The 20361-nt window shown below is 45.3% G+C and overlaps 3 protein-coding genes across 3 annotated transcripts; 1 reads left to right on the top strand and 2 right to left on the bottom strand.

The window, feature by feature from the left end:
- On the bottom strand, window positions 1-13887 carry LOC146176420 (integral membrane protein GPR180). The gene is made up of 7 exons (XM_084582750.1): window positions 13202-13887; window positions 10953-11127; window positions 9806-10039; window positions 9177-9314; window positions 7977-8232; window positions 3981-4144; window positions 1-1298 (listed from the first exon to the last, which is right to left on the bottom strand). Exons 1-7 carry the CDS (start codon window positions 13672-13674, stop codon window positions 1263-1265), a joined length of 1476 nt encoding a protein of 491 aa, XP_084438876.1. The 5' UTR covers window positions 13675-13887; the 3' UTR covers window positions 1-1262.
- An 84-nt stretch (window positions 13888-13971) lies between these two features.
- Trs20 (trafficking protein particle complex subunit 2) lies at window positions 13972-15329 on the top strand. The gene is made up of 4 exons (XM_084582749.1): window positions 13972-14302; window positions 14368-14512; window positions 14874-14959; window positions 15057-15329. The coding sequence occupies exons 1-4, from the start codon at window positions 14210-14212 to the stop codon at window positions 15153-15155; spliced, it is 423 nt and encodes a 140-aa protein (XP_084438875.1). The 5' UTR covers window positions 13972-14209; the 3' UTR covers window positions 15156-15329.
- Window positions 15330-16206: 877 nt separating this feature from the next.
- tko (30S ribosomal protein S12 technical knockout) lies at window positions 16207-18373 on the bottom strand. The gene is made up of 2 exons (XM_084582748.1): window positions 18195-18373; window positions 16207-17030 (listed from the first exon to the last, which is right to left on the bottom strand). The coding sequence occupies exons 1-2, from the start codon at window positions 18262-18264 to the stop codon at window positions 16498-16500; spliced, it is 603 nt and encodes a 200-aa protein (XP_084438874.1). The 5' UTR covers window positions 18265-18373; the 3' UTR covers window positions 16207-16497.
- Window positions 18374-20361: the final 1988 nt, after the last annotated feature.

Raw genomic sequence — 20361 nt, 5'->3', positions numbered from 1 at the left:
TTTCTTTTTTTTTTTTTTCAAACGTGTTTTCCAGCAATAAGGTCTCAAAAGTAGCTTCTCCACTACAAATGTACATGTACCAAATGAGACACTAAGAGGAGTAAAAGTCGCTTCACTTCACTGGACGCCCCTCAAGCCATTCCCAAAACACAGGAACAAGAGAGAAAGGAACAGAAAATCACAGCCTCTTGGTCAACTAGTAGTCATCCTTGATACAAGTTGCTGACTAGTCGCAGAATACCTGTCAAGCCACCAAATCATCATCACTACTAACACCTCCTGGGGCATCGTGCGGTATATAAAGATGGCACACCTACTATATACACCCTACTACAAGATCAAACTGACACTCTGGCAAACAATGATGTCAACCTTTGCTCTCCTTTCACTAACTTTGAAGACTGGACAATCTTTCACAGGACAAAAAGAAAATAACTCATCTACAATAAGAAATGGCACCTACAAGCAGCTTTTCTTTTGCAAATTTTGAACATGGCATTCAGTGCAGTCTTTACAGGCGAAGGGATAACAAAAAAATTTAAAAATGCACAGAAGTCAAACGACTGTCATTTCTTCTTGCACAGGCACATTGAGATTCGACTGCATATACAGCTCTTGTTAGACTAAAACACACGGTACTCAATCACATTGCCGTTCACTTCAAGAGCTAAAGCGTATCAGGTTAGGCAAACGTTTTTTGCTTTAATCTGGCACTGGAAGCTGTTCAGGACTGCCTTTGTAGCACTTTGTGTTAGCCAGTGTTCGACCAAATATGAGTAGTACTGTTCCGCTTAAACTCGTAAGCACTCCTCATAGCAATCAATGAGTGCAAAGTGCATCAGGTTAGGCAAACTTTTTTTTTGCTTTAATCTGGCCCAGGAAGCTGTTCAGAACTGCATTTGCAGCACTTTGTGTTAGCCAGTGTTCCACCAAATGAGTCGCACTGTTCCACTTAGACTCAAGAGCGTTCCATACAGCAATCAATATCCTACCTCCCCTGCCTACAAGCGAAAAGCACCCAAATATGAGAGTCGAGGAGCCAGAGTGGCTGTTTCAATCTTGTATAGCACTGCGGTCGGAACGGACAATTCCGGGATTAAGCGAGCCTGTACATAAGTACTCGGTGCAGCCGGCGTGCGATGCTACGTATATGGCAAACAATTTGAAAGCACAAGCACCAGACATTTTGTGTGCTGCGCAATCAGGAAGCACGTATAGTTCCTTGGGCACCACTCTTCATACACAGTGGTGCCTTTCTTCTTCTAACAGAAGATGCTCGAATGACTCCTCTTAATTTGCTGAAAAGCAGACAAAAAAAGAAGCACATTCGAGAAAGTACGCAGCAGTTACGGGCACATTCCAGAAATTGAAAAATGAGAAAGAGGTGCAGTTAGTGCAGATCTTAAAACATTACTAGAGAGAAATTTACTCCATAAGTAACGAGGACATTTATAAAGTGTAGACAGGATCGTGCAGCTTCTTGGGCTAACAGCAGTTAAAGACCATTCGCTGATGGCAGAGAAGTTTCAATTAACCTAAGAGATTTCAATGTCAGCATGCTGAAACCTTCATCTAACAAACTTGAAAGTTGGCGCAGAGAATCAGAATAATGGCAGTTCTACCAACATTTCTGCTGTTTTTACAGAGAGATTCAAAGGCAGAATATTGCAGTCAGATTATGGGTTCACTTGAGCTGTTTAAACAGCAGCAAGCAGAACTGTCACCTTATGTTAAAACATGCATGTGAAGAAACTTCAGTAACGGACATACTGCATGCACCATGAAAAGTGGAAACAAAAACCAGTCATGCCAAGTTTGAAGCCTACTTACATTCTAAATCCTGCAAAACAAACGAAACAAAAACAAAGGCCACATGTAAGCAATGCAATAACAGCAGGTGCAGGCTGTACAGCAAGCAAAGAGCATTAGGCAAATGGGGTCAAGTGTACACTGCTCTTAGCAGCAAACAAATGTATACAACAGCTTCTGGGTACCCGAACACTGAACACAAAAAATTAGAACGAAGAATGCAAGGTGCAGGGCTCGAGCAGGGACATTTATATTTGCACCTGCTTTAATAAAACTTAACTAATAACATCATAAACTTAATAAAACAATTTGAATGTACAAAATACTGAAAGATGCAATACAAAATCAATAAAAAGAAAGATATGTACAGCATGCAATACCCACAACCTCCTCTCATGTAAATTGCAAGACTGCTGCGGCAAGCAGCATTCCAGAAACGTTGTATGTACCATGCAGTGACTGCTTTTTCCACATACACAAATAATGAGCAATACCATAGTTGTTTCACTGGTTGTAGTGTACATGTTACAAACATGTGCGATCCCGCCCACCCAAAAACACGTTATTCACCTTGCTAAATGCAAACAATCCAGTCTCAAATATTGGTGCAAGTTGGCAAACATTGCAGCACTGGAGTTGGCGCCCTTAACAAATCTTCGAAGGGATGTGCACAAGTCATACGAGGAACAAAGTGACCATGCGTGTGCTGAGAGCATCGGGCTATCTTTGGAAAGTGGTACTAGAAAAAGAGTTAACAAAAAGCAGAAAGCTAACAATAAAACTCGTAAAAGGACAAATGAGTGCGCAGTTAAAATAAAAACAAGCATTACTAATGTGAAAGTGGTGCAAAATGCATATATTACATGCAACAAAGTCGGCCTGGTTCGGAAAGGATAAACCGGATAACATGATATAAAATGCAAGCAAGCATCTACATAACGCTTGCAAACGAAAAGTCATGCATGGCAATGACATCATGCCACTAATGCACGATGCACCTGGTTACAAGATGAATGATTACGTTCACAAGGCTGCTACACTAACGTTTTAGTTAGTATCATACTCGGAACTGTGCAACTAGCACTTCACAAATGACAAAACCCAGCACTCAGCTAACAGGTGCTACGCTGCTGGTGGCGTGCCAAAGGTTTTCCTATGATAAAGCAAGACATAGAAGCAAGTGACAATTCTTAAGGGGGAGCTTCACGAAGGCGGAACTCATTTTTTTTTCCTTTTCTGCCGAGATGCACCTACTTCATTCCCATCAAATAACCGGGGCAGGCACCGATTTGTGTGGAATAGATTGTGCAATGCCATGCCCTTCGTACAGTGAGAAAACCATGACAAAGTATTCAAAAAGAACAGGAGTTTTACCTTAAAAATAGCTCCAAGAAATGAATGCAGCTGCCAGTTTTGTAACCCACAAGCGTTAGTCTTTCAAGCAGACCAATTGAGACTGCAAATGACACTGTGCTTGACAATTCAGGCTTTTTTTCTTTTTGCATGCATCGCGGCTCGACAAAGACACAAATTCCAAACCCCGATTTCATTGTTTCTGCAACCAAGCCAGACACGAATTCCAAACCCCGATTTCATTGTTTCTGCAACCAAGCCACGGCACTGTAAAAACGAAGCTTCAATTTAGGCTACATTCACAGTTTTCTTTGTTACATACAATTATGCAAAGGCTTGAGTCAAAATCCTACTTTCATCATTAATTAAACTTTTCTTCTTTTTATTTTTTTCAAATGCAATTAGCATTGCAAGATGCTAATTGCTAATAAGATGCTAATATGAGATGGGGATTCAGGATCGAGATAAAGCTCCCCCTTAACACGGGGCAGTCGCAGCTGAGTGAACGGAGCACTGTATTTGTGACGCGGATCGGTTTCCCAGAGATCTAAAATGCAAGGGCACCAGAACATGTTCTCTCACAATGATAAAGTGGCGGCGTACCGAGGTTCGGGTGTACCGTCACGTGGTGCCTGCATGCATCACCACGCTTCATGCACAGGGAGCAGTGGGCACCCACAGCAAAGCAGGCAGGGGGGGGGGGGGGCGACGACGCAGGCAGGCAGGTGTCGACAGGTGCTGCAGTGGCTGCGCGCGTGCTTCAGCCACGTTCACGAACAGAGCAGGTGAAAGAGAGCTTCTGCACTCTCTCTTCAAACCTTTCGGCAGTTGGCTTGGACGTTGTGCGGTGCCTCGTTGAGCTCCTCGAGCTCGTCTCCGGGGTCGAGCTCGGACTGAAGCTGGAAGTACTGCTGGCTTCGCGTGGGCCACAGAAGGTGGGTGATGATGGCGTAAGCCAGGAAGTCTGCACAGGAGCTTATGCCTGGAGGAAAGAGCGACAGACAAAAGGGGGAAAAAGGGCGATTAGGAGCATGCTGGAAAGCAAAGTGATGAGAAACCGTGGAAAGGCCGGTTTCTTCTTTACACGTATATGCAACAGAACCTCGCTGTTAAGTTACCCGGTGCTGTGCCTTTTCCCAGCTGCTATGTCAACTTGACCCAGTACCACAGTACCTAGCAGGAAAACCCACGCAATATGAACTCTGCTGTTATACCGGAACTGAGGCAGTGTCACCACGTGGTATGTTGGAGAAATGTGGCGTACAGCGATTTACCCCGTGCTGGCATTCCGAAAGCTCTGTGTGCTGGCCAAAGCGTGACCGACGCCTGACCGACACGGCATTTGCAGACTTCCAGCACACTGCCCCACGCCGAGGCCTCCCACGCTTGTGGGCTGTCGTTACTATTATGGGTGCAGCTCTATCACCGCTGTGCGAATTACAGGAAGCGCAAAAACAAAACTGCATCGTAAGACACAGCAGGTGCGCAGCACTGTCAGACAGCACTGTTAGATTTTCTTTGTCACACGGTCCCGTCAATTTCCATTTGCAAGTGCGATATGTGGCAAGCCTGATTGATCTAGAATGATTGTCATTACGAGCTGAGGCATCAAGGATGTTCAACACTGATCACAGCCTTTACGCTCGCCATCTCGAAAGATTACGGTCTCAATTAGTTAGAGTGCTGCCTAGGGCAACAGTCCTTTTTTTTACAATCATAACAAATGCCAAACACACTTGCTTCCACTGCCACTGCAGAGTTGTTTTGTGTCTGTAGGCAGAGGTTCGTCCAAAAAACAGTTTGCCACAAAAACATTCACTTGCCTGTGTGTTTGCCGCTGCCATCAAAAGACCATACAAAAGTTTAGCCTGTTTTGGTTGCATATTTATGCCTACTTCTGTGCATGTACATCATCTGTCTAGTTCTAGGAGTCACTTCAGGTTAAAATGTAACCATTTGCACATGAGGCTGACGGCAGTTCATACCGCTTGTCATCCTCCTTACTAGACACCTGGGCTACACAAATGAAAAGGAAGCTAGCATTTCAAGTCTTCATACTTTGGAGCACGTAGTTACCACTATCCGCTCCCTGTCCAAGTACATCTACCGTGACAGCAACATTGAGAAAAGTGCCATAGAAGTTCAGTATTAGTGGCTGCCTCTCTAACATAGACACTAGAAAATATTTTATTGATATACTAATATCAGCAACAGCAATTTAGTAGCACAGTGAAGCCTCAGCAGACACAGGATCAGGTTGATTGAAAGGATATGGGAAAGGCCTTCGCCCTGCTGCAGGTATAATCAAGATGGTGGTGATGAAGCTAATTGTTCGAAATATGACAATGATGCCGTTTTATCTGGAGCAAAAATCAGAAACCTTTCATGCATGCATTAGAAGTTTTTTTCTTGAGTGCTTAAAAAAGCTGTATATAGTGCTGTCGCTCTGCTGGACCGGTAAATTGTTCAGCCATCAAACAACACACTGAGCGCACTTTGTGCAGTTAAGGCCCCCTTCTACCCTTTTACGTTTACTCTAAAATTACAAAATTTATTACAATAAGCTTTAATTTTCAAGCAAAACTAAAGTTTTACATACTTTCAAATCCTCAGATGTCATTATGCGAATTTGCAAACATCTCCAAGTCCACCATAAAAGCAACAAGTCCACAAAATTGGCCTCTACTGCACAAACCTTACAAAGGATTCAGCTCATGTGAATGTTATGCAGTGATGTAATAGACGATGTAACGGGGTCCAAGAATAGTATTCCTATTGGCTAATTTTGTTTTCTAAATGCCGCGTCCTTCCCGAAGGTCTCATTTCAAATATCCCAAGTGTTTTTTTTTTTACCATACCAGTGGCTGACTAGATGTCGAGGCTTAAAGGTTACCCTCAGCTGTAATAAATCAAGTTCAGATCTGCCTTAAAGTGGCATGGCACCCTTCACAAAGGATGAAATTAACATTGCACCGAAATAGGCACACACACCATACTGGTCCTTGCTCCCTCTTTCGCTTATAAGAATACACGGGGCAACAGAACTGAGACAATGAGAAAAGGGACTTTCACGCGTGGCTTAAATAATAACGGATCACAGCTTCTTTTTTTTCTCCACAAGCGTCAGGTTCTGTGCACTGTGACACCAAAAAAACTAGCTTGCAATTCACTCGTGCTCAATACATGGTGATATATTTCTGTAGCCAATCATCAGCTGCAAGTACAAATGAATTGCAGTCATTCCAAGAGTTACAACAGAGAATGCAGCATTGTTCTCTGAGTACACACCTCACTTATGATGGCTCTCTATTATGACCTTTGACATCAGAGTTTATGGAAACCACAAATGAACCTTGAAGAAAGGCTGCAGTGCAGAAAATTATCTGAAGCACATTAGGACATATCGTCAGTTCTGTCATTTCTGACACCCCATGTTTTTGCTTACCAGTCTACTGCAGCTGGCTGCAAGAGATGACCAGATTTAACCCTTTCAGATGCCATATTTTGTTTCCACCGAAAAAACTTCTGCCTCTACAGTGCATTCAAGCCTTAACAAGAAAGTTGTTTTTCAGGACAAAACTCAAGCAGTCAACCTTTGCAGGGGCGTGAAACATTTAATTCAATGTTGCATAATTGGCGGGAACAGCAACTGAAATGCCGCTACTTATGCGCACAGAACGCTTGGAACTCCACAAAGACGTTGGCGTTACGCTACTGGCAGCAAAACATGCATGAACAAAAATGGTGGATGACATGCTACCCTACTCAATGTCTCGTGAAACCGCAAGACCGTATTCACTGTGCTACGTGGTACAAAAAAACACTTCATTTACAGCATGAAGGATGGGAAATTCACCGAAAACAAATAAATCCCTGCCACAGTAGGGTATTCCTCAAGAAGAAAGTGGCAGACGCCCCTCGAAGGAAGCTCTTCAGCCAGTGGCATCCGCCGACCCTCATGGCTCCCTGGTTAATCCGACCGAGGCATAGTGAATTCCTTTTCATCTGCCACATCTTGCATTGTCTTACTAGTAGTAGATCATCCACTATATCAATCTCATGAGCAGTGGTAGACGTTAACATCTGCGGGAAGGGGGGGAGGAAGTGCTATGAATGAAAGGCAAAAGCTGCTTCGTTTCTTAAAAGGAAGCTGAAATGCTTTTTTGACAATTTCCTGAGATGCACGCATTAGAACATATGAAACTTGTACATCAAACTCACGAAGTGGTTTCGTGCTAGCGTTTAAACTTATGACATAATCTACTATTAAAATAGCTACAATCTTCAGGCTTCTCCTCAAAGCATAGCTGCAGTGAAGTGAAACTAGACGATGACGTCATTATAGGTGACGTTTCCAATTTGAACAGTTTTCACCCAATCCTTTCTGTGAGTCGCCCGATGCCGCCGAACAACGCCTCCCGACCTAAACATTCGTTGGCGTTGGTCTTCTTCCTCAGAGCAAACGTTTCTGTGTTGCAAATGCATCACCTCTACAGATGATGTCATCACTGGTGTCTATTCGTCACCGTGTACTGCGGAGAAGCCTGAATGCCGAAATAGTTTTATTGAGCGATTACGTCGTCAATTTGAATGCTAGCGCAAAACGACTTGGCATGATTTAACCTTAGCCTTCACACATTCGACTCCTTTAATTTAGTTAATTCTACAACCGATCCAGCTTCCCTTTAACTTGTATCAGGCTACAGGTGCAACACACTTTCAGAGAATGCCAGTTCACCTTCAATGCGATTGTGTACACAGTGTGCCAAAGGGTTAAACTGCGCAACCCGTGCCATTGTGGAACTCTGACTCACCTAGTATGAACTTCTGCCTCCACAGTGCTGACACCTGGAGGGCGATGAGCGCCACCACGGGTAGGTAGACGAACCAGCACAGCAGCCCTGCTCCAAAGTGGAGGTAGAAGCGAAGCTTAAGGTGGTCGTTCTCGTCCATCATGGTCGACCGCAGCTCAGTCAGGAACCACGCAGTCACCACCAGCCGGAAGCAGAGGGAGATCCAGCCGGGATACGTCTGGTATTCGTCGATCTCCTCGATCACGTCCACTTCCGTCTGCACAGACGCAAGCACAGCTATGATGGGCAAGCCTCTCTCTTTGTTCTTTTTTATTTAAAGGAACATTGAGGTGAATGCCCAATATGTTTTCTACAATGTCAACTGGCATAGCCAGATTAAAAAAAAAAAAAATTGGGGGAACACTTAAGCTTGCATCGATAATGTTAATGGCTCATTTGCAGGCTCCCTTGTGTATCCTAGTATATGACAAATTTTTGCCTTTAATACCCTACAGATACCAATTAGCACAGTCGTAGGCTACCAGGTTTTATGCAAGACCACCCAACGCAGATATAAAACCCTGCTTCAACCAAGCAATGTGTGCGTGCTTGCATGGCCGTGTTTAACTCAATATTCAAGGAAGGCAGCATTCTCATCTCCCCCTCCCATCTTGAATACAAAGCCCGAGTTGACATCAACTGCCAAACTGGCCATGTCATGTGACCTTGTGGCGCCACACAACCTGACACCCATTCAGTGCACAGCCATGTCCTCTGCCAGCTAGCGCCCACCCGAGGCACGCCCTTGATTTTTTGCTTGCAAAGTCGACAATGCTGACGCCGGAATTTCTGAGGAACAGGGTCTTTAATGGCATTGAAAAATTCTCCAGAATCAAAATTATTGAGACAGTTTGGCAGAGCTTCGTGTCATGACTGCAAGGGAAGCAAAGTAAGTTGAACACTGTGACCACATTTGAATCCACTCAGCATCAATTCAAGAGCTACCAACTGAAATTAAGGATTTACCCTCACCAGCAATCGGGCATCTCCGATCTACTGATGCTACCACAAATGTGGCTGATCTGCACGACTTTCTACGTACGCTCAAACATTGTCAGGTACCAAAGCATTGCTAGAAAAGACGGCAGAAACGGTACGACCAAGATTCAATGCTGGGGGCAACAGTGGTACGCAACGCACAAGAGTCAGTCAGACTCTCACCATGTTCCAGACGTAGAGGAGAATTTGGATGCAGCTGTAGACCAGCCAAATGCAGAATAACACTGGCTTCCATGTCAGCTCCGTACGTGTGATTGCCCAGCCTTTTGCTAGAAGCAGCAGCAGCAACATGAACAGCGACTGCACCAGGAAGAAAGAAAAATAAACAGAAGTGCTGTGTGCCTGGCGTGAAGCACAGAACAGACCAGCAGATAGCCATTATAAGGTATCTATATGCACACTTACAATGTCTTGAGACCTCATCTGGCATATGTATACTCACTAATTTTCATGTGTACACAGAACTCAAGTAGGCAGGCCACTAGGCACAACTGCTTCCCACAATCAATGCCTCATAAGTTACAAAAACACTCTATTCAAAAGTAATTGCCAAACTCTTTGTAACACTGGTAAAGGGATCATACTTTTTATTAGTGGATGAAAATAGGTGCCATAAAAAAAAAAGAAGAAAGGGACAGGAACAGGACACAGAAGACCAAGCGTAATAGCACGTTCGTCCACTTTTCACTTCTGTTTAGATGCTTCGCAAAACCTATCACTGTCCTCCTGCTCCTAGGCAAGCTACAATAAGCCTCAAGCATTTCCTGGTCACAACAAGACGTGCACCGAACCTGTGAGAGCATGTAGCTGACGTCACCGACAATCCCCAGCGATGGGACACCGTCGCCATCCCAGGCAAAGAATGCCAAATGTGCGACTGTCCACAGGAACGACAGCAGTTGCAGGGTGAGCGCGGCCGTGAAGAGTCGCGTGACCAGGTGCTTTTGCCGCATAACGGCATACACCTGCAGGCCTGCCAGGACCAGGTAGAGAAGGAAGAAGAGGAGCACCCTTTCCAGGCTGCCCTGTTTGGGAAATAGGGAGGGAGGCATTTGGGGAAACCTAATCACACAGAGAGTTTTTACGAGCTTCAGAAAAAATTTAAATATATGGGTCTCGTCATCACCAGCAGCTGTGATAAACAAATAGCAGTGATGTGAAATGTGGCTTTACAGCGAAGCTGCTTTAGTTGAGCGCCCTAACCACTGCGCCACCCTGGAGGGGTGGAATTAAGTAGAGATTATAATGAAAGGTTGCCGGACATATATGGTAAGGAATAAAACTTATCTGTTTATTCGCGACAGAGTTTCCTGGTATTGCCACAAACAGATGTAGCATGCAAGTCCCTTCATACTACCTGGTTGACATCTAAGGTGAATAAATCAGCATGACGGTGTAAAGGTACTTTTTTTTCTCCGCCACATTCCTTTGTCGCACAAACTTGCTGATCACTGTACCTCATGACGACATTTTTCATGGTTCTCGTAACAATGCTCAAAACAGTTACAATAACCATGGTTACGGTGCCATTACTGACCTGAAGATACAAACTGTTGCCACTGCTGCTGTATCTAAATGGTGCCTATTTGTTACGCTCGCACATTTAATTCTGAAAGTTTTATGAAACTATTTGAAAAAAGAGGCTTGCAGCAATTCCAGAGCGCAATAAAAAGATTAGTTAGTCATGAGGTTTTATGTCCCAAAGAGACTCTGGCCATAAAGTATGCAGTACTAGTGGATTCTGGATAATTTCAACCACCTGGGCGTTCTTTAAGTAGCAATGACACCACGCAGCACACACGTGCCTTACATTTTGCCTTCATCGAAATGCAGGTCCCCCGGCTCGGCTCAAACCTAGCTCTCCTGGCTCGGTGGTCGAGCATCCTAACCGCTGAGCCACAGCGGCAGGTTCAGTGAAAAGTAAAACCACACACACACCTGCTGCTCAAAGGAAAACTGGTACTCAAAGACGTTGTGGGACTGAGCAGCTGGATTGCCATTTACAAGCCAGATGTCGTAAGCGATTTCAATGTCTTCGTCAACAGAGTCCTTCCACTTGCAACTCTTGCCTTGACCTTCCCGATAGCAGGACACCATGCTGACATACCAAAACCTGCAAGGAAAGGGGCAAATGAGCCAAGCCATTAACGCACAGCCATTAATGCAAAGGAATCAAACAAAAGACGCACAATCAAATGCATTTTAGTGTGAAATAACAAAAACTAAAGCATGATAAAGAACTTAGCAAAATGAATGCGTTTTATATCCTGCCCGCGCAACAAGTTATTTCATTATTTTTTATGCATATACCTACATTGCCTGTCAGGCATTATTGTAGGGGATTACAAACACTGTATGTTATAAAAAAGAAAAGTCAAGGACGAAAAAAAAAAGGAAAGAGACCAAATGAAAGAACAATAAAAAATAATGCAATTATATGCAGTGAACCTCTATGAATACAGTGATACCTAAATACAATGGAACTCACAGAAAACAACCCTCAAGCATGGCTGAGAGAAACATTGTGGGTGAAATGCTGATAACTCCTTTGGCCAAGTGCTTCCATTTATTTGTCATAAAATTAAAAAAAAAAGCCAGAAACATTCATGGGGCAAGGGATATCTTTGTTTTTTGACTGATCATTTCCAGGAGAACTATCGTATGGGGCCTTCATATAAATACTTTTGTCTATACCAGTGTCACCATTAAACACACTGTGAAAAAACTTCAACCTCAAAAATTTTCTCTTTTGGTAGAGGCGCTGCCAACCAAGCTTAGCTTTAATGTTTCTTACGCTGCCAACCACTGAAGCATGTTCAAGTTTGTAGAAATGCAAAATGAAGTGGGATCGAAGTACAACTCAAAACTGGTATTCATTAGTAGTGCATGTGTGCATTATCAGAACGAGTTATTATGCAAGTATGTAAGTATTTATTATGCTGTAAAGCAAAGCGAATCCTGCGCTTTGGCCACGAAAGGTCCGAACCTAACGCTGCCAGTGTGTGTTTCACCATAAAGATGACCTCTGCTCCGATTACACTTTCTGTACTGATCAAGGTATTGACGATCCAATTCTGTGGGAGACCATCATCCGCATATGCTGAGGAAAACTCAAAGCTGCCACAGTTCACCGCACATCAGTGTAGTGTTCACTTCTACCTAATAATTTAATGGGTCCTGTTGCTAGTGATAACATGATAAATGAAATTTTGAAACAGCATGGCAAGAGGTGTCTGTAGGATTCACCTATTCACGTGGCTTCCGGAAAGCGAGAAGCCACTTGGAAAACGGCGGCCTTTAAATAGAAGCGCGCGAAATTCGCGTCAAAACCAGTTCCAGCCCTTCGCGTACCTTATCGTTCAGCTGTGCGCTCTCAGGGGTCGTAACACCTCGCGTTTGTACGCGATAATGCATGTGGTAAGCAGCTTTGCTACAACGGGACTGGTCTGCAGTTGCTGTACTTGTTACGTGCGCATACAGTCTAAATATACACGCAGGCCCGCACAGATACGTCAATTTCGCTTCTATTTCCGTTCCGTCTAGACCACTTGCGATGGGTGTTAGCAGCAGGGCCCGTTCGGACTGACCCAGAATCGGCGATCTACTACTACCTGTTGAAGCAATGCGGCTCGCCGGAGAGCGCGCGCGCCTGTTTTTACCACGCTTCCTGGTTCCCGGGTGAAATCGAAAACGCGGCGCCGAATGCGTGCTTTTCCTTTTTTTCTCCATTATTTATACGTCTGGCGCTTCTAGGCCAGGAGGGCAGCCCTGCTGGTGAGCAGGTAGGTAGGCGTGAGCGCGATAACGCGTGCCAAACGATAAAATAATCACAATTACGTCTGCGACTCGCTTATCGAGCACGCCGTATGAGTCAAAGACCGCCGATATGCGCGTCAGCTAGCTTACAAACGCTCCCGCTGGATGTTGTGATTGTTTTTTTTTTTTTTTTTTTTTTTTTTTACACATGCATACTGCTGCGGCCCGCGATCCCGCACCTCCTTTCCAAACTCCTCTCGGCTGGTACAAGGCACGAGACAGTGCGCGGAACTTGTCTTTCGTAACCGCGCGGACGGCAGTAACGGGTTGTTTACAGGCCACATACAATTACCGCAGGTGCGTGCGCGCGCACTAATTAGCTCGCGTGCCACGAACCCGGTCATGAATCGCGGGATTACAAAGAAGCTCACCGCGCCTGATGGAGATCGCGCACGGTGTAGGTGAACTGATTGCCGGCGACGACGCGGCTCGGCTTGTCCTCGTCTTCGCACAGCTTGCCCGCAGCGCACGGTATGTTGCGGAGGAAGTCCTGCGTGCCGTTCGGGTTGCAGCTGCTGTCGAAGGCGACCTGGTTGATGCCGGCGAACATGAGCTCGCAGGTCGAGCTGCGCTCGTGCTGGGTCCGATTGCCGTAGTAGGCGAGGAAATGGTCCCTGTCCACCACGACCAGCGTGCCCCTGTGGGTGACGGCGTGCGTCGGGGAGCTGACGTTGCCGTAAATGTAGCCCAGCGTGTTCTCGTGGTCATGCCGGTCGGTCTTCTTGAAGCCGAACTTGGCGAGGAACGTGAAGAACTGGCCCGTGCGGAATGTTCCCCGGAGGTGGAGAGACTGCGCACTCCATGCCGTCGCGAAGAGCACGACCAAGACGGGGCACAGATGCATGAGTGGGGAGGGGCGTGAGGGTTTTGTCTACACACGTTAAGCTAATACGACATGGCAAGAAATACACATGGTCGCACAGCTCCTCGCTTTTGGCGTCCTCGCGTCGTTTTCACTGCCGCGGCATCACCAGAAAACAACCTCGCACTACGGGCAACGAGCAGAAGCGAGCTGCCTACTGCTGCTCCAGACGACTGCTGGGGCGCCTCCCCAAGCTGCCGCCAGATAGCAGCGCGTGCGTACTTGTTTTGGCTTGGCTTGGATTTGTTTGAATCTGTTTGTGGATTGGTTTGGTTTTTAGGCTTTAGCGGTTGTGGTTTACGTTTGGCTACAGGAAACATAAAACATCTGCGAAGCAGCGTCGGTTCGTCCCACCGCTGCATGGGCACGATTTATTTCTGCTCTGAGTGGTACTCGCAGATTCCTCGCCAACTATTACTTGTGTGAATTCCGTCGAAAAGATGCAACACTCTCAATGAAGAGCTCGCTCGCTTGGATTCAATTTTTGTTGGTCGTGGCTGGTTAAATTGCTGTGACGATGTCAGGGTCCTATTATTTCGTGATCGTGGGACACTTCGATAACCCCGTCTACGAAATGGAATTTCACCCCGCCAATAAGCAGGCAAATAAGGTGAGCTTGAATGATCTCTTCAATGTGAAGCTACCTCACGATTTGCTGTTTTTTGCGACTTTCAGGAAGACCATCGGTATCTAAGCCAGTTCATTGCTCACGCCGCCCTCGACCTTGTTGACGAGTGCATGTGGGCCACGAACAACATGTACTTGAAGGTTGTGGACAAGTTCAACGAGTGGTTTGTGTCCGCTTTCGTCACAGCTAACCGTATCCTTCTCACCATTGAACTCGTTTCATTTATCGAGGTCCACCACTTTGCTGAGGCAAATGGAATAAGGACTGAAACTGTCATTTCTTTTAATGGGAACAGGCACTCAGTCGAATGTCTTTTTTCAATTGAAATGTACATGAGAAAAAGTTGAATATTCTATTCATATTAGATGTTAAGCAGCTTTATGACACCCTAACTGTGGACGTCGTTGAGGTGAAAACGCCAAGGCAGTAAATTGGCATCACATATATTTTCATAATGTGGATTTATCACATGCTCAAAAAAGCTTGCCTATCAGCTGGAGTGCTTTCTTTTCTTGTTATTTTGCTGTTACTTTGCCTTGACACTCTGCCTAAGGAATGCGTTTCCTAGTCCTGCATGATGTGAAAAACGAGGATGGCATCAAGAACTTCTGCACAGAGATGTACGAGTTCTATGTGAAGGTATGGATCTTGTATGATGTTTGCTGAACATTGTATCGTGTTTTCAGTGACTGTTCGGTGACAGTACTAACTGCTGTTTGCATGCTTTGTTTTCCAGTATGCCCTGAACCCATTCTATGAGCACAACACGCCCATCAAGTCTGCAACGTTTGATGAGAAGGCAAAGTTTTATGGCAGGAAGTATTTGACAGGCTGAGCACCTCTCTATGCTTCAAGTCTGAAAGAAGTCAAATTCAAGAAGTGTACTAGTGACTTGTATGTACCGCACATAAGTTTGGAAAATCATGTCTGGTTGAGAGGTCCATTTTTCATGTTGTATGCATGTTGTGACCACGTTTGTTAGTGAATAAATGTTTTTCGAAGAGTCCTGCTTGAAGTGGCATTGGTAAACTAAGGCAGGGTGTGCTCAGCTAAGGAGTAGTATGTCCCTCCAACACACAAAAAAGGAGAGTTTCTTCCTCCTTTCGGCTACTGTGCCCAAGAATGTTGGATCGAATCCCGGTCACAGCGGCCGCTTTTCGATGGAGGCGAAAAGCAAGGTGCTTGTGTGCTGTGCAATCTCAATGCACGTTAAAGAACCCCAGCTGGTCAAAATTTCTGAAACCCTCCACTACGTCATCTCTCATAGCCCGAGTTGCTTTGGGTGGTTAAACCCCTGAAACCAACATTCTTCCACCTCACTTTTAGTGTGTAAGATAGGGTGCAGCGAGCACAGCTATGTTACAGAAAGTCATAGCTGCATCTTTGCTAAAAAAAGGTTACAAAATTACTTTTGTGCTTTCTTCCACAAAATTGCTTTTATGCAGTGAGCAGAAGCGAGATTAAACAATAGCCATTTTTGTTCCCCTACAACCAGGAAAGAACTGCCACATGGCCGGAGTTACTATTAAAACAATTACTGGAATATTTTGCAGTTTCAAATGTGAAGAGCATTGGGCATAATGTGTGTGTGCCCGGGAAAAAAGTTGTCGACCCGAGAGCCCACAATACCTTTTAACACGTTACTAGTGCCAGTGCCACAGACAAGGCGTGAGACGCAAGCCCAATTAAACAGTACCCCTTGACTCCCATAACAGTGCCTTACTGACAGCACCTATATTCCACCATATTCAGGACTGCTTTGTGAGCTGCTGCACCCTTCAGTCATATCAACTTTAAGGGAAATTAAAACCTACACAAAGGTGACTTTGCTTATAATATGTTCAAAAAGTAATCCTTCAGTATACAAAAAGCAAACCACACAGGTACTTGAAATTTGGTATTTTATGTTAGTAATCCTCCAAACACTATAGCACTAGTCCAAAAATCCAGCTAGACACCCCAAGTTTTAGAATGTTAACGAATAGCAACATTTTATGTGCACTTGAACCATTACACATACAAGGGGAAAATCAGACTTTAGACTTATGGGTACTTCTATGCCATCTTTTATCTCTCTTCAACAGCGACCACACAGCTTCTCCAACGACTCAAAAGGGTTCAGCCTTGATCAGTTCTTGCTTGGACAATCAAAAAACTTCCTGAAACTACAACATGCCTTACGAGCCGGACTGTGGTTTCCTGATAACATGAGCACAGTCATATTTCCCTCGCACCACCTTGAGTTTGAGACCTGGAACGTCTTTGGTCCGAGATCTATAAACCAGTACGACGCTGTGCTCTTGCAAGTTGTGGCCCACGCCAGGGACATAGGCCGTAGCCTCTTTGCCATTGGAGAGCCGCACAAGCACGCACTTTCGGTTGGCCGAGTTTGGCTTCTTGGGCTTCTTGATGAGTGTCTTGATGACCACGCCCTTCATGAAGGGCTTGTTGTCGAGCGGGTGCCGCCTTTTCTTCCTGGGCGGTGGAACGCCCCCAGCGTGAACCTTTTCCAGGATAGGGTCGTAGATGAGGCCATCACGTCGGGGGGGCCCTTTGAGTTTGACGAAATAGAGATGACGTGTGGGCTGCACCGTTGGGAGGCTTGTCCTATAGAGCTGCGTCATTGTGGCGATCGGAGGGTTCGACACCAGTTTAGTGTGTGGAGAAGATAGGCTTCTTTGCCATGCTGCAGTTGCGCAAAATGAGAGGCCTGTGATGAAAAAAGAAAAAAAGAACATGCATCCAAACACTTAAGTATGTTGGCATGCATGTTGGTTCAACATAGTTGATTATGCCCAACCAGCTCCTTTCTCCTTTTCTTTTTTTCCTGTTTTTTGCAGCTGTGCTTAACGTGAGTACATTGTTTGCCAGAGGAGACCAGGGTCCGTATTCAGAATTTGCATTGTTTTCACAAGTGTTGTTATCGCCCTCATCGTGCTGGCACAGTCGCCGGAACCGGAAGTGGTGGCAACCAAACCGGTATTTCCACCAATCAGGCAACATGGAATATGGATCCGGGTTTGCTTTTCAGCTGCACTTTAGTGCACTAACGGCACTCTTTGAGGTCTAGACCTCGTGTACAGTAAAGGGAATCCTCGTCCTTAACTAAGCTTTCTAAGCCATTTTTTGCTTTTCGCCTACCACTCCACACAACGGCTGAGAAGCAAACCATACAACCATGTTACACTTGACAAAAGATACTACACACTCATACGTGCATATATGTCAAAAATTTAAAATGGTGCACTTCTTGGAGCAACCCTATTTTTTTTTTTTTTTCTTCCAGTTCGAAATGTTTAACATCCATGGCAAAGTTGGTAAGGATGCTCAGTATCTTGTATCGGTATCGAAGATACTTGTTTGATGTATCCTGCCCAGCCATGCCGCTCATCACGTATGATTGACAAGTCACTGGCCGATAACTGTTACTTGTAACAATCAGCGGACCATTCAGGCTACACTACGCCGACAGCGCGAACATTAAGACATCAACCCAGCCAGCTTAAGATCGCCTGTGCTTTTTCTGTGCCATACTTTGCCAGTATTACGTCCTTCTGGGTAAATAACCATTAATACTGCTGTTGGCATGCGGCCGAGAAAACTATTCTAAATTAAATCTAAATGGTGCGCGCAGCACTTCAGCATTTTTTTGTCGAACTAAAATCGCAAATGGCTCCGCAGCAAGTGCACCGAAGTTGCTAGAAAAGAGCCCATGTACCATTTTATTTTGTTGAATCTGTTGCGGAATCTGTAATAATCTACATAGCAACTGGAAATGTGTGCAGCTGGCGGAAAAAGAATCGTCGCTATGGGATTGAAAATGGTGATTCCCACGTTTCGAGCAGCGAACATGACTCCTAGAAACGGCACTTACTCCGAGACGGCTTGCCCGCATGAAGGGTCATCTGCGCAAAGGCATTTCCCAGGCTTCGCAAGCAATGCATTATTGGAGAACAAGAGTAGCAGCCAGATTTCAAATGCAAAAAGGTTTCAAGTATTCGCGTGCTGCGCTGCAGCCGCAACAGCGGTCACCAGCGCCGTGAAATTAAACATGCGCTTATTTTACGGGGAGGCAGTGCTGATGATGATATAGTTGTGTTAGTTTCGCACTAACAATAGATTTCGCGATGGAATTAATGATTCAGCAAAAGTATAAGACAAATTTAAATCTAGCTATGCAGATATAGTTGAATCTTTAATTTGCTATAACTTGAAGGCGTAAGTTGAAGGCGTTGCTATGGTTGCTACTCATCCATCTCATACATCCACGTAATGGTCCACGCCATTAACAAAAAGGCTGTTAACAGTTAACAGAAAGAAAAGCACGCGCGTGTCAACGTTTGCATGTGTCCTCCATGGTGTTTTCACTGTGCCCTCATTGCGCTAGTCCCATCTTCCCCTACCTTTCTATCACCGTGATCCAACTTGCCCAACAACGTACTCCATAGTGTCTGTGCCACGGTCGATCGCATGATCACATGCAAGGAGTGTAAATGGCAAGTTTCGCTTTGTTCCATAAGCATATCATGCCGCAGTGGCTCTGATACCTGAACGTACTACAATATCATTCCCTTAGCAGGTGGTCGTCATTACGGAGTTCCCTACAGCTTCCATGCAGCGTTGGATTAAGGGGGATGTTGTATGGAGGTTGCGGTGCAGGGCCTCATCTCCGAGAGCCGGGGAAGTGGGCCCATTATTCTAACTTGCTTCTCATAATGAGTCACATGAAGCGGAAGTTCAAATCCATGATGGAGAGATGGGGCCCTGCCTAATGTAGCCTTGTTTAGTCTGATCAATTGCGGATACTTTTTTCTGCGAAGGCGAATTCCTCGTTACAAAAAGGGGTCTGGGCAATCTATGTTTACTTACGGATTGGGGCAGAGTTGTTCCTAGGTTCTTAGTTTGTTGTTAATCGCTCTTTTGAGTGCGTGGTATTGCCAAAGAAAGAAAGGGGGGGGGGGGAGGTGCGCAACATCTAAAGAAAGAAATCTGGGTCACATACTCCCTTTTTAAGGGCATGGCGCGATAGCGTTGTAGAGAGTTTTAGCGTACCGCGATCCGTCACCGTGACCCGCTACAACCAGTGGCGTAGCCAGAAATGTTTTTCGAGGGGGGGGGGGGGGGGGGGGGGCTAACGTTGCTGCTCAGCTTCCTCCGTATCGCGCTACCTGTCACCAACCTGTCACTTCTCAACTGCGCCATAAATCCTACATGCTCAGATGCAAAGGTTGCACGGAAGATTAGTACCTTCCGGGGCTTTTGTTCCATCGAGTATCCTGCGCAAGTATTGTTTCAGATGAAAGTCATTTGTTTAATTTGGCAAATGCAGAACTGACAATTCATCATAGCCAGGTTTCCAGCCACACAATTAATATTAGTTCCAACACGTAATTTTCCTGATGGACCCGCAGATGAAATGGTTACCTGCGCTCTCTCTAGTGTGCTTATAACTTTGATTATAATGCACTCTAACTAGCTGAAGTGATACGAACGGACGAGGACTCTCAGCAGACCACTTCGACAGTTTTTCCACCGGATAATACATAGCGGCTAAAAACACCGAGATTCAGTGCGAACAAGAGGTCCGAGAGGGAGAATACAGCGTGGCGCGCGGCGTCAGAAGATCGACTTTGGCCTGCGGAGGCTGCGCATGTGGCGTCACGCTCCCCTCCCTTCAAGATTTTTTTTTTATTTTATTTCTCCGCGCATTCCATCTCTGCGTGCTTTGTCAGATTGTCTGATGTATGGCAATTGTCTCCTTTGTATATCGTCCGATGAACGATTTCAGAAAACTAAATGCATCTTTCGCTTTTTTTTTTTTCCCGCCGAATTCTCGTTTTGAGCATGAAAAAGACATACTGGAGACAAAGTCCAGATTGATTTCCGGCTCTGGTGGTTGTTTTCGACTGCGGTATATGACATTACGAAAAAATTTCGTAATTCTGATCGGTTACAACGCGGCAGTTGCGTCATAGAGAAATATACTTACGTAAGTGTGCCGACCACGTGGTGCCGACTTCTAGGGTGGCTAGGGAGGCGCG

Source organism: Amblyomma maculatum, chromosome 10, assembly GCF_055883805.1.
Source record: "Amblyomma maculatum isolate TAMU_Amacu chromosome 10, ASM5588380v1, whole genome shotgun sequence".
NCBI classification, from domain to species: domain Eukaryota; kingdom Metazoa; phylum Arthropoda; class Arachnida; order Ixodida; family Ixodidae; genus Amblyomma; species Amblyomma maculatum.
This window is presented reverse-complemented; position numbering and strand designations above follow the sequence as displayed.

Excerpts from the sequence above, each read along its gene's own strand:
- Trs20 (XM_084582749.1), top strand. The coding sequence starts at position 14,210 with ATGTCAGGGTCCTATTATTTCGTGATCGTGGGACACTTCGATAACCCC. Across the intron at positions 14,513-14,873 it reads CGCTTTCGTCACAGCTAACC|GAATGCGTTTCCTAGTCCTG; the intron begins GTATCCTTCTCA and ends ACTCTGCCTAAG. Across the intron at positions 14,960-15,056 it reads TGTACGAGTTCTATGTGAAG|TATGCCCTGAACCCATTCTA; the intron begins GTATGGATCTTG and ends TTTGTTTTCCAG.
- tko (XM_084582748.1), bottom strand. The coding sequence starts at position 18,264 with ATGCATTGCTTGCGAAGCCTGGGAAATGCCTTTGCGCAGATGACCCTT. Across the intron at positions 17,031-18,194 it reads TGCGGGCAAGCCGTCTCGGA|GCCTCTCATTTTGCGCAACT; the intron begins GTAAGTGCCGTT and ends TTTTCATCACAG.
- LOC146176420 (XM_084582750.1), bottom strand. The coding sequence starts at position 13,674 with ATGCATCTGTGCCCCGTCTTGGTCGTGCTCTTCGCGACGGCATGGAGT. Across the intron at positions 11,128-13,201 it reads CGCGATCTCCATCAGGCGCG|GTTTTGGTATGTCAGCATGG; the intron begins GTGAGCTTCTTT and ends CTTTCCTTGCAG. Across the intron at positions 9,315-9,805 it reads TCAGCTACATGCTCTCACAG|TCGCTGTTCATGTTGCTGCT; the intron begins GTTCGGTGCACG and ends TTCCTGGTGCAG.